The following is a 12,945-nucleotide window of genomic DNA, read 5'->3' as shown; positions in this document are numbered from 1 at the left end:
AAATTCCTCTTACAAAGAAAACATTTGGCAGCTTTATACATACTAATAGCTTCAAGTTCCCATAAACAGCGCCATTAAACTAAAATGGTGCTCTCGTTACTAAAAGAAATACTTCTGGATAAACTTGAGTTACTTTCTTAAGTGTTTAACAGAATACACTGTCTAAAATCTAGAAATTAGGTACTTTATTAGTTATGTTGAGAATAATAAAAATTTACTATGAAGTAAAACCACACATCTCTTGGTTGGCCAAATAGAAATTCTTTTGCATCTGCTCTGTTTTAAAGATACTGCCTTTTCTCATAGGTAGAGAACTTAAACCTAAGTAGAAATGAACTTTTTTGTTTCCACAATGATTTGTTGAATGCCTATTATGCTTGTACTATAATAAGTGCTCTGACAATGTTGCTTCATTTAAGTTTTATTAAAAACCTGCTGTTTTGTTTAGTCCTCAAAACAAATGCAATAAAGTAAGCTTTACTTTGCAAACAAGACAACTATAGCTCAGAATTTGAGATATGTTGCTAGTAAAAGATGAAATCAGGATTCCAGCCCAGAATCCTCTTTCTAGAGCCCATTATCACAACCATGCCTTTATACTATCTTCCTTGAAATGTAGATATAAAATATAATTTCATCAAACATTCCCAGTTAATCAAGTCTTATGATGGAATCCTGTAGAAATAATTTTGAAATGAATGTTCAGATATATTTTAATCAGTATAGTCTCAGTTATGTATTGCGTCATGGCTGTTCTGTGGTTTGAATTATATCTGGGGTTTATGCTAAGGAAATCTGTGCTTCTGATTTACATTAAATTGGAACTGGCATCACTTTGGAAGTTAGCAAAAGTACTGACTCCTAAGATTTCTTTGTATTTCTTTTTCTGAGTAATCTCAGGGTACTGACTGAAAAATTGTTCAATGGCCCTGGGGGGCCAATATCTATTTTATGCTACTGTTACTATTACCAGATATTAAAGATATTATAACAGTATATAAATGCTTAAATTGATGGAAATAAATAACTGTGTGTCCTAATTCTATTTTTTGGGGGGTTTTTTTGTTTTGTTTTATTTTTTATTTTTTAATTTTTCCTAATTCTATTTTTAAACAAGCTATGGTTAGACTGGAGAGGGAAGATAAAGAAGAGAGTAGGAGAGTGAAACAAGCATATGGTAGAAGTGACTAGAAATGATGCAGCCACTTGGGAAAAAATTGTTAACTTCCTCAAAAAGTTAAACATAGAATTACCATATGCCCCCCTCCTAGGTGTGTGCCCACTATTCATAATAGTCAAATAATGGAAACAACTGAAATATCCAGAATAACAGATCTTGGCATGTCCATACAATGGAATTTAATTCACTCATAAAAAGGAATGAAATACTGTTAGATGCTATAGCATGGATGAACCTGAAGATATTGTGCTGATGGAAGGAAAAGACCATATGATTTCATATATAGGGAGTGTCCAGAATAAGCAAATCCATGGACACAGGAAGTAGATTAGTGGATGTTGGGGCCTGGGCGGAGGGAAGAACCAGGAGTGTCTGTGATTGGCTATGGAGTTTCTTTTTAGGGTAAAGAAGATGTTCTTGAATTAGATAGTGGTGATGGTTAAAAGGTTGAATTTTATGATATGTGAATTATATCTCAATTTTAAAATGTGACCAGAGATTCCTTACAGTTGTAAAGACGCCATTGAAAAATCTTATTATATAAATGCATATATGTAATTGAAATATAAATATTTTTATTTTCAAATGTTAGTTAAATATGTTATGAAATAACCCTGTGCTATCTATCTTTCAACTAAATCATTTGCATATTATGGGAAAACAGGTAGATAATTGATCTACAAAACACATTCTGTATTTAAAACTTTCAACTCTCTCTCTACACACACACACACACACACACACACACACACCCCTTAGTATTTTTTTAAGTAAGTTGCCATAAATAAATCTTCACCCTTAACTTCTTTAGGGTATACAGCTGACCTTTGAACAATGCAAGGGTTAGAAGTGCTCACCCAGCGCAGCTGAAAAGCTAGGTATAATTTATAGTCAGCCCTCCTTATCTGCGGTTCCACATCTGCAGATTCAACCAACTGCAGATTGTGTAATATTGTAATATTTACTATTTAAAAAAAAAATCTGCATGTAAGTGGGCCTGTGTAGTTCAAATCCATGTTGCTCAAGGGGCAACTTTATTTTCAAAGAGCAAGAGTAGTAGTCTCTAACATATCCTTAGTACTAGGATCAAATTCATAAAAATTAGCATTGATATATTATCATCTAAACATACTTTTGTTGATTCTCAAACTGGCCCCTGTACACAGAGGGCAAGAAGAGACAGAAGAAAGAGGCAGTCTACTCCAGATTGGCGAGTGGCGAGTTTGTGTATGAGGCTTGTCTTGGGTGGCACCAACATGAGTTGATCTCTACCCCTGTCCATTAGAATATTAAAAGGTTTACATAGAGGCCTTAATGGAACTCAGTCACGTATACCATCCAGGTGTTCTCAGCACCACACTGAACTCTCAAGGCTGCGTCCCTGAAAGTAGTTGCAGCTGGAATAGTCCCTCAGCCTTTTTTGATTTTGTATGACATTGATATTTGTAATGAGAGCAGGACTATTGTTGTTGTTGGTTTATAAAGTCCCTCAATTTGGGTTTGTTTCCTAATGATACATTTCAGATTATGCATTTGTTTTGCAATGGTACTTACTACCTGTATTAATTTCCAAGATCTGCTGTAACCAAAAACTTGGTGGTTTGAAACAACAGAAATTTATTTTCTCACAGTTCTAGAGGCCAGAAGTCCAGTCAAAGTGATGGCAGGTCCACTCTCTCTCTCTGGAAGCTGCTGGGGAGAATCTTTTCTTGCCTCTTCCAGCTTCTGCTGATGCCAGGCATTCCTTGGCCTGTGACAGTATAACTCAGATCTCTGCCTCAGTATTCATATGACTTTCCTGTGTTTTTTTACTCTTCTTTAAAGGCACTTTTTGGATTTAGGGTCCATCTGGTTGATCCAGGATGATCTTATCTCAAGATACTTGATTTAATTCCATCTGCAAAGACCCTTTTCCAAATAAGGTCACATTTCACAAATACCAGGCGTTAGGACTTGGACCTATCTTTTGAGATCCACAATTCAACCCACTATACCACCTAAATGATGATTCTTCCTTCTCAAAGGATGAGTATCAGAATGTATCAAATGTAAAGAGAGATAGAAAATAGATGCTTTGTTTAAAAAATTATGAATTCAACCTGATACTCTAAAAATTATAGGGTTTTTGGAGTTCCTGTTGTGGCTCAGTGGTTAGCGAATCCGATTAGGAACCTTAAGGTTGCAGGTTCAATCCCTGGCCTCGCTCAGTGGGTCAAGGATGCAGCGTTGCCGGGAGCTGTGGTTGTGGGTCACAGACATGGCTCGGATCCCTCGTTGCCGAAGTTGTGGCATAGGCCAGCAGCTACAGCTCCGATTAGACCCCTAGCCTAGGAACCTCTATATGCTGTGAGAGTGGCCCTAGAAAAGGCAAAAAGACACACACACACACACACACACACATAGGGTTTTTTTTCCTGCCTTCCTTCATTCCATTTTATTATCCCCCTTCCACAGTAAGAACCCTACCTGTAAACATTATCAACATGCTTACACTATTTGGATAATCCTATAACACAAATTAATAGTTTCAGAATTGCTGTCGCTATATCACTAGCAACAAGAAACTTGACAAATAGGTTTCAAGATTTCTTTGTGATTCTTTTGGTCTTCAAGTGAAGTTATATAACCAAATCTAAAAGTTACCTGGACCAGTCCCTTCCCTTCCTCTTCTATGTCATTATGTTATTCATTTGACATACTGTTCACTTCTTCTTATTTGTATTCAGTTTTGGGGTTTCTTCCTTCATCGTTATCAGTTTAATTTTTTGAATAATAACATTAAGATGATTCTAAAAGTAAACACTTTAATGAAAGGGTAGAGTCTTCACTCCCTCCCCTGTCTGTTTTACCGTGTTCCTCCCATCTCCTGTAGAGAATTGATTTCATTAGCTTCTGCTTTACTGTGTTTCCTTTTGTAACTATAAGCAGATAAATGTGTATTTTCTTATTTTGCTTTCATTTTACATAAAGGTAGTATGCTCCATGTCAATGCTTCTATCAAATGGGGATAGTTTTTGCCCCTAGAGGATAATATCTGCAAACCATTATTGCTATTATTACTTTTTTTTTTCTTTTTTGGTCACTGCTGTAGTGGATGTCATATCTAATGGGTTGAAACCAAGTATGCTGCTAAAACATTCTGTAATACACAGGCTAGACCTCAATAACAAAGAAGTATCTGGTTTAATATATCCATAATGCTTCTGCATTATACAGAGAAAACCTGCTAGACATCTACTTTGCACTTCACTTTTCAATTTAACAATATATTATAGAAATCACTCTACATGATTCACATGCTGTTTTATGGCTGCATAGAATAGGTACCATATTTTATTCAGTCTGTCTCCTTTGTATGGGCTTGTTCTCAATATTTTGCAATTACAAATAATGTTGCAATGATAACCTTACCCACATTTTTGGTGGTGGCGGTGATTTTTTGGAAGTGTATCTTCAGAATAAATTCTTAGAGGTAGGATAAAGGCCGGATGATACATTGGTTTGCCAAATCCTCTTCCAGGGGTTGTACCATTTTGCATTTTCAGTATTATGAAAGTATCTGTCCACAAACTTGCCAACTGAGTTGTCTTTTGAACTTCTGCCCACCTGATAGGAAACTCAGCATAGTTTTTTGTTTTGTTTTGTTTTTGGGTTTTTTTTGCTATTTCTTTGGGCCGCCCCCGCGGTATATGGAGGTTCCCAGGCTAGAGGTTGAATCGGAACTGTAGCCACTGGCCTACGCCAGAGCCACAGCAACGCGGGATCCGAGCCGCGTCTGCAACCTACATCACAGCTCATGGCAACGCGGGATCGTTAGCCCACTGAGCAAGGCCAGGGACCGAACCTGCAACCTGATGGTTCCTAGTCGGATTCGTTAACCACTGCGCCACGACGGGAACTCCTCAGCATAGTTTTAATTTGCATTTCTCTTACCATAAAGAGTATAGATTTTTTAAAGTTTTGTTTGTTCACAATGCTGGGTCAAAACTTCAAATTTTATAGTATTTAACCCAAATAATTTTAGATGAAATACAGAAGCAACATTTATAAAATACAACAGAACAAATATGTGTTTCTGTTCTGGAAATATCCAAGCATTTCTTGTAGAAACGTTGCCTGTGGCTCTGTCTCCATATGTTTTTTACATGAATATAACAGTGTATTATCCTACCATGTCTGAGAGAGAAATACGCATCACCAGGTAATAAATATAATCCGAGAAATACAATATTTAAAGTCTACTCTGGAGTTTTCAGACCACCAAGATGTCACACTGAGTAAACTAAACCGACTGGTTTTGTACTAGGATTCCTATATGCTTGATGTTTTACAGGCCATACATGTCTCTCGGAAGTCTTCGGGATCAAGTCATTTACCCTGATTCAGTGGATGACATGCATGATAAGGGCTACACAGATCATGATCTAGACTGTATCCTACACCATGTGCATCTCTATCATATAGTTCAAAGAGAAGGAGGTAAAATATATCATCCAGGTTTTTTTCATTCATTTGACTTCATTTAAAAAAAAAATAAACTTGGAGTTCCCGTCGTGGCTCAGTGGTTAACGAATCTGACTAGGAACCATGAGGTTGCGGGTTCGGTCCCTGCCCTTGCTCAGTGGGTTAACGATCCGGCGTTGCCGTGAGCTGTGGTGTAGGTTGCAGACGCGGCTTGGATCCTGCGTTGTTGTGGCTCTGGCGTAGGCCAATGGCTACAGCTCCGATTCAACCCCTAGCCTGGGAACCTCCATATGCCGTGGGAGCGGCCCAAAGAAATAGCAAAAAGACAAAAAAATAAATAAATAAATAAACTTGAGTTTAATTGGAATACATGCTATTATTGGGAACATAAGCACACAACATGGAGTTTATAGCTTTTATTGCTTTTCCATTACTGACATCTTCTTTACTCCTTGTGTTATATTTCATGTAGCACACTAGACTTTTTACTGTGTTGCTAGCATTTGAGAACAGTTCTTTTTCCTATTTGAATGAACATGTGTCCATAAGGCCACAGTCAATCTAAATGTATATTATTAGTCCATAACAGAAATAGTCTATCCAACTATCTGTCCCAGGCTAGGGGTCTAATCGGAGCTGTAGTCACCGGCCTACTCCAGAGCCACAGCAACACAGGATCCAAGCCGCGTCTGCAACCTACACCACAGCTCACGGCAACATGGGATCCTTAACCCACTGAGCAAGGGCAGGGATCGAACCCACAACCTCATGGTTCCTAGTCAGATTCGTTAACCATTGTGCCACGACGGGAACTCCAAGAAACTTATTTTTGGCTAAGTTTGAAATCCAGTAATCCGAATAGAAATTTATAATAAACATAGAATATTCTGTTCTTTTAGAAGTCATCAAGAAGTTTTGAAACTATTTTTAAGACTGTGCCAATCTTAATAATGTAATAGTAATTGCTACAGTTTACTGAGTGCTTACTATGCAGAGTATAACATTAAGCAGTCATCTTATTTAATGTTTGTAACTGTCCAATGATGTGGGTTTTACTAACCTCTTTTTAGAGGTAAAATTCAAAAATTTAGTATCCCCACCCCCACCCCAGGGGCCACAGTGGTAGGACAGGCTTTCAAACACAGATCTGACTTGGGATTTGATGTTTTATATCAGCCTATGCCCCTGCGCTGTGCTGTCTCAGCTTCTTAGCTGCTAAGATTGTTATATCCTTGCACATTAAAAAAAAAAAAAAAAAAAAGCAGCCCAGGAAATTCACTTATCTGATCCTTAAAACATGTTTCATTTCTGTTTTTTTTTTTTTTTTTTTTTTTTTTTTATGGCTGCTCCTGTGGCATATGGAGGTTCCCAGGCTAGGGGTCCAATCGGAGCTGTAGCAGCCAGCCTACGCCACAGCAATGGCAGGATCGGAGCTGCATCTTCGACCTATACCACAGCTCATGGCAACGCCAGATCCTTAACCCACTGAGGCCAGGGATGGAATCCACAACTTCATGGTTCCTAGTAGGATTCGTTTCCGCTGCGCCATGATGGGAACTCATGAAACGTTTTTAAACAAAGCAAGAAAGCATTTAAATTTGCAAGGACATCACTTGAAAGAAGCCTGCTAAAGTTCTAGTTTGATTAGCTTCTAATTTGCTTAGAAGAATGCTTTGCTTTAATAAAAGGTGGATTTCAAAACTGTGTTTCATTCTATGAAAGAGGTTACAAAGTAGAAAGGAGTAGAAGTGTTAAATGGGCATGAACTAGAGGAGTTTGTATAGCTTTAGGAAGCAGAAAATCATTCACTTCTTAGCTGGCTTAGTCTATTTCAGCATCAGAGGGGGTAGTATATGACTCAGAGATTTGATTTATATGTTCTGTGATCAAGAAATATTGTCAACTAAAACCTTTGGGAATAAAGGACATGATTTATTTAACTGTAAAATTAAAGGTTCCTTTGACCCAAATACTTTTCTCTTGTGCCTTCTCGGTTGGCAGGGGAAAAAAAAAAAAAAAAAAAAGAGCCCAGAATATTTCTCCACTGTGTAGCAATCTGAGCCTATTTTTCAAATCCTCATTTTTGTTTCATAAATGCTATAAAATTAAGTCATAAAGAAAATTTTGTAAGTTTTCACTTGAAGCAAGAACTTTGAATTAGGTGGTATTTTGAGATTTATTTTTCCTAATGTAAAATTATAAATAGATAGAATATTCCTGGAATTTTGCCCAAGAATGAACACTGGTCCCTACTGGGAAGTATTGTTGGGAAATATGAAAATTTTTCTTTTCAATACAGTGCACAAAAAAAACATGAAACTCTTATTTTCTTTCCCTTTGACCAAGTTGACTTAGAAATTTTAATAAAGGTGAAAATTCAGCTGAAAGAGAAAAAAGAGGGCAAAGACCTGCATTTTTTCCAAATAAGAAAATTAAGCCTTGAATACTTGGGATTCAGAAATGTTGGGGGGGGGGGGGGGAGGAGAGACTCTGTGTGTGTGTCTGTGTGTGAAATTTTGACAGTCATTGTCTTTGAAAATCAGGCTTTGCCTAGTTTGCTCCATTTTCTTATATTCCTACTTCAGAAAAATATTTGATATGACTGTCTTTCTAACAGACTCCATGGTTTTTTTTCTAGGTAACTTTTTTTCTTTTTATAAAATTAAGAAAGACCATAAAAGTAATTTAAAAATCATAAAATTTTCAAATATAAAAATGTATAACCTAAAAAGTAAAAGTCTAATTCCATTCACAGAAATGTGTGTATATGTGTTTATTTATAGAAATGTGATATTTACTTATATATGTGTATGTGTCCATGTTTCTAGTGAAAACTATTGAAATAAAATTTTTCCATGACTTTATTTTATAGGATTTATGAAGCATAAGTAAAGATTTGAAAAACAGGTGCAGATTGCTACACAGTGGAGAAATGCTCTGAGCTTAAAAAAATTTCCACCTGCCAAGTGAGAAGGCAAAAGGAAAAAGTACTGGGGGTCAAAGGAACCTTTAATTTTGCATATTTAAATAAATAAGGTTCTTTGTTCCACTCAACTCCAAAGTTTTAGTAAGCAATTGAAAATCTACGTATAACCATAATAGGGTCTCTTTACCCAAGATTCCTCCATATCTGCCATTCTGCATTTGCAAATTCAACCAACCACAGATTGTTTAATACAATCACAGTCACTATTGAAAAAAGATATGTGTATAAGTGGACCCTCCATAGTTTGAATCCATGCTGTTCAAGGGTCACCTGAATCCCAACACACACACCCAATTCTGAAATTTGTTTGTTCATATAAAACATATCCTGGGTACATTTCTATAGCAGTATGTATTGATCTAACGTATTTTTTTAACAGGAGCCTTGCTCTGTGAGTAAATATCCAACAGAAAGTCAGTAAGATATTGTAAGAAATGGCATAGACAAACTGTAAAAGCATGTAGACCTACATAGAAATCCTAGCTCTAATACTTGATGTCAACTGCTCCATGAATTTCAGTTTATCCACTTATAAAACTAATTATAGCTAGTTCATAAGGTTGTGAAATATGCGCTTCGAAAACTCAGATTAAAATGTCAGGTACATAGAAGACGTTTATTTTGCAGTAGGCCCTTGCGAATATATTCATTTTTTTCTCCCAGCACCATCCAAAATAAGTATACTGACTCTTTGAAGATATTCAGAAACGAACACATTTTCACAATGTCAGTATTTAGAATTCTTAAATGTTTTGTCAGTATGAGTAATTATTACCATTAGAAAATATCAAATCTGAAACAGAAGGTTTAAACATGAGGCTCTCCAGTTTATCCAAGCATGTTCTCTGAAATATCAATTTCTTTGTATTAATAACTTAAACTTGCTAGGAATCACTTGTGTAGGTAAAAAGAGTAACAATTGAAAGATGCTTTATAGGAGTTCCCGTCATGGTGCAGTGGTTAACGAATCCGACTAGGAACCATGAGGTTGCGGATTGGGTCCCTGCCCTTGCTCAGTGGGTTAACGATCCGGCGTTGCCGTGAGCTGTGGTGTAGGTCGCAGACGCGGCTCGGATCCCGCTTTGCTGTGGCTCTGGCGTAGGCCAGTGGCTACAGCTCTGATTCGACCCCTAGCCTGGGAACCTCCATATGCCGCGGGTGCGGCCCAAAGTAATAGCAAAAAGACAAAAAAACAAAGATGCTTTATAAAATGTGTGTTTTTTTTAAAGGATGGGATGCGGTTATGGACTGGAAAGATGTCCTGTCAGGGGGAGAAAAGCAAAGAATGGGCATGGCTCGTATGTTTTATCACAGGTAAGTGCATCATACTCAAGTAACTACTATTCCATTGTTGTAACCAAAAACCCTTTGGACAGGATGCAGCATCCTCATCTTTAAAGATATCTTACTAAAAAACAAATACTTAGAATTTACAGTTTTTTAGTATCTTAGGTTTTTTTTTTTTGATGTGTCAGAAATCTCCAAGTATTCTTTCTTTCTATTTTTTTTATGTTGAGTAATGCTAGATGACAAAATTACTTTTTTTTCTGCTGAATTGAGTATAATAGTTTGATTTTTTTAAAATTGTATTGAAGTATAGTTGATTTATCAAAATTAAGTTTTTGTGTGCTGTGCCCTAAGTTTGAAAGTAGGATTATTACTATTTTTAAAATGTGAAGAATATAATAACTACTTGTATGCTGTTGTGAACACAGTGGGTAGGCATTCAGTAATACTTAAATAATTAAGAAATATTAAAACTATTCTGATTTGTTTCTTTTATTTGCCCTATTCTGTGGGAAAAAAATATCTCCCCTTTTTAATATTAGACCTCTGGCAATGAGAACCTGTTGGGCAAAAAACACTTAAGAGTTATGTATATGAATGCCTGAATATACCATAAGGTGGGGCATATGCAACATTTTTGAAGCAGTTGCAGTGGAAGCAATAATACTTTATTAGGGAATTTTTTTTTTTTTTTTGGTCTCTTTAGGGCTGCACCCGCAGCATATGGAAGTTCCCAGGCTAGAAGTAGAACCGGCACTACAGCTGCCAGCCTACACCAGAGCCACAGCAATGCAGGATTTGAGCCACATCTGCGACCTACATCACAGCTCACGGCAATACCAGATCCTTAACCTGCTGAGTAAGGCCAGGGATCAAACATATTCATGGATACTAGTTGGGTTTATTACCACCGAACCACAAAAGGAACTCCCTAGGGAACTTTTTAAAGCTGATAAAAACAGAAAAAAAAATATATATATAAATATATATGTCAATATCAAGTGAGCCTCATTAAACACTTAGCAACTGGTTTGCTATAAATTTTTTAAATATCTTTTATTATGAAAAAACAGTAAAACCTTTATCAGAGAAGAGAAAATCATAAGGTGCACCTCATATTCCCATCATACTATTTCAACAGGTCTAACATTTTGTAGCAATTGATTTATCTGCTTTTTATTTATGAGATATTTTAAAGCAAATCCAAAACCATGTTTTTCATTAAATATTTTGGCAACAATCTCTGACATATTAAAATATTCCTAACATAATAACATGCCATAATCATAACTGAGAAAGTTGATAATAATCATTTAAAATCATCTAATACCTGGTTCATTTTGTTTCCCTGATTGTCTCAAAAATATCTTTTTATACTTGATTTGTTCAGACCAAGATATAAACTTTACATACCAAATTTTTTTGTTATATATCTCTTAATTATTTTTTAATTTAAAGAATCCCTGCTTCTCCCTGCCTCTGCCCCCCACCTTGCCATTTTTTTGCCATTGACTTGTTAAAGAAACAGGTCAGCGCTCCATGGTGGCCTAGTGTTTAAAGGATCAGATGTTGTCATTGCTGTGGTACAGGTTCAATCTCTGGCCCAGGATCTTTGCATGCCATAGGCATGGCCAAGAAAAAAAAAAAAGAAACTGGGTCAGTTGTCCTCTGTTAGAATGCTGTCCTCTCTAGACTGATGTGATTGCTTCCTTAGGAGATCCCCTTACCTCCTTCCTCAGTCTTGTATTTTTCTTATAAATTGAATATTAGAGCTAAAAGCTTGGTTATATTTAGGTTCAGCCCTTTTTGATAAGAATATAACAACATTTATAATTGAAAAAAGGAATGCATCATTTAAACAAACTTATTAAATATAATTATATGTTTATTTTATAAAAATAGAAAATTTAAATAAAAAGAAAAAAATCTGTTATATCATTCTCTGTACACATAAAATTTTGATACAGTTTTTTTCTGTGTTTTGGTACACAAAAGTTGGCTGTTTTATAATGTAGCTATTTTCATAAAGTACATTAGTTTATGTCTTTTTATTTTGTATGTGTATTATTATGTAATAACTAGACAGAGTTTATTATTATTATCATTACTATTATTCTAACATTTACGTTCAGTGATTTTTGGTAAATGTATATATATTATGTAACCAACACCCCAGTTAAGAAAAAGAACGTTTCTATCAGCCTAGAGTTCCCTCTGCCCCTTTCCAATCACATCTCCCCATAGACAAATTCTGCTCTGATTTCTATCCTCATAAATTAGTTCTTCCTGTTCTACAAATTCATATAAATTAAATCACAAAATATGTAGTATTTTTGTGTTAGAGCTGGAGTTTTTAAGGAGAAAAAGTATTGTGTAATAATACGGTATTTGTATTTGTGACAATCTACATGGTTAGTTCAAGAATATGGCAAACTGAAAAAGTGTGACCCAAAGTTTGCTAACTCAGAATTTTTAGTGAAGCGTATTATGGAATGCCCTTTCTCAGATGATGTGGTGAAGATTCAAGAGTAAACTTTATGGTGTGACATTTATGACTAGTTGTTACACACTATCACACTATCATCTGAGCTTTGTCCATAAATGTTCAGTAATATGCTCACCAGTATAATTGGTGAACTGCAATATATGAAATGTAAAATGTGATTGTAAATTTCTCACTTTGTCAGTGTGTTAATAAAATAAACCCTGTAAGAAAAAGCAAGAGATACTAACCTAAAAAGATTTTAAGGAGTTCCCGTCGTGGCTCAGAGGAAACAAATCTGACTAGCATCCTTGAGGATGCAGGTTCGATCCCTGGCCTTGCTCAGTGGGTTAACGATCAGGAATTGCCATGAGCTGTGGTGTAGGTCAGCGGCTATAGCTCTGATTTGACCCCTAGCCTGGGAACCTCCATATGCTGCAGATGCAGCCCTAAAAAGATCCCCCCCACAAAAAAAATTAAAATCATCTCAAACAAAGCATACTATTGTGACACTCAACACTCCCAAAGTTCTCCATTTTAGTTTGC

At 36.1% G+C, this 12,945-nt stretch overlaps 1 protein-coding gene across 1 annotated transcript in view; it reads left to right on the top strand.

Annotated features, from left to right (window-relative positions):
- Positions 1 to 12,945, top strand: part of ABCD2 (ATP binding cassette subfamily D member 2) — a 57,073-nt gene that overhangs the window by 33,765 nt on the left and 10,363 nt on the right. Inside the window, exons 7-8 of the mRNA XM_047788581.1 lie at positions 5,514 to 5,659; positions 9,860 to 9,944. Coding sequence (XP_047644537.1) covers positions 5,514 to 5,659; positions 9,860 to 9,944 — 231 coding nt within the window. The remainder of the gene's footprint in view (positions 1 to 5,513; positions 5,660 to 9,859; positions 9,945 to 12,945) is intronic.

This window comes from Phacochoerus africanus, chromosome 7 (assembly GCF_016906955.1).
Source record: "Phacochoerus africanus isolate WHEZ1 chromosome 7, ROS_Pafr_v1, whole genome shotgun sequence".
Classification (NCBI taxonomy): domain Eukaryota; kingdom Metazoa; phylum Chordata; class Mammalia; order Artiodactyla; family Suidae; genus Phacochoerus; species Phacochoerus africanus.
This window is presented reverse-complemented; position numbering and strand designations above follow the sequence as displayed.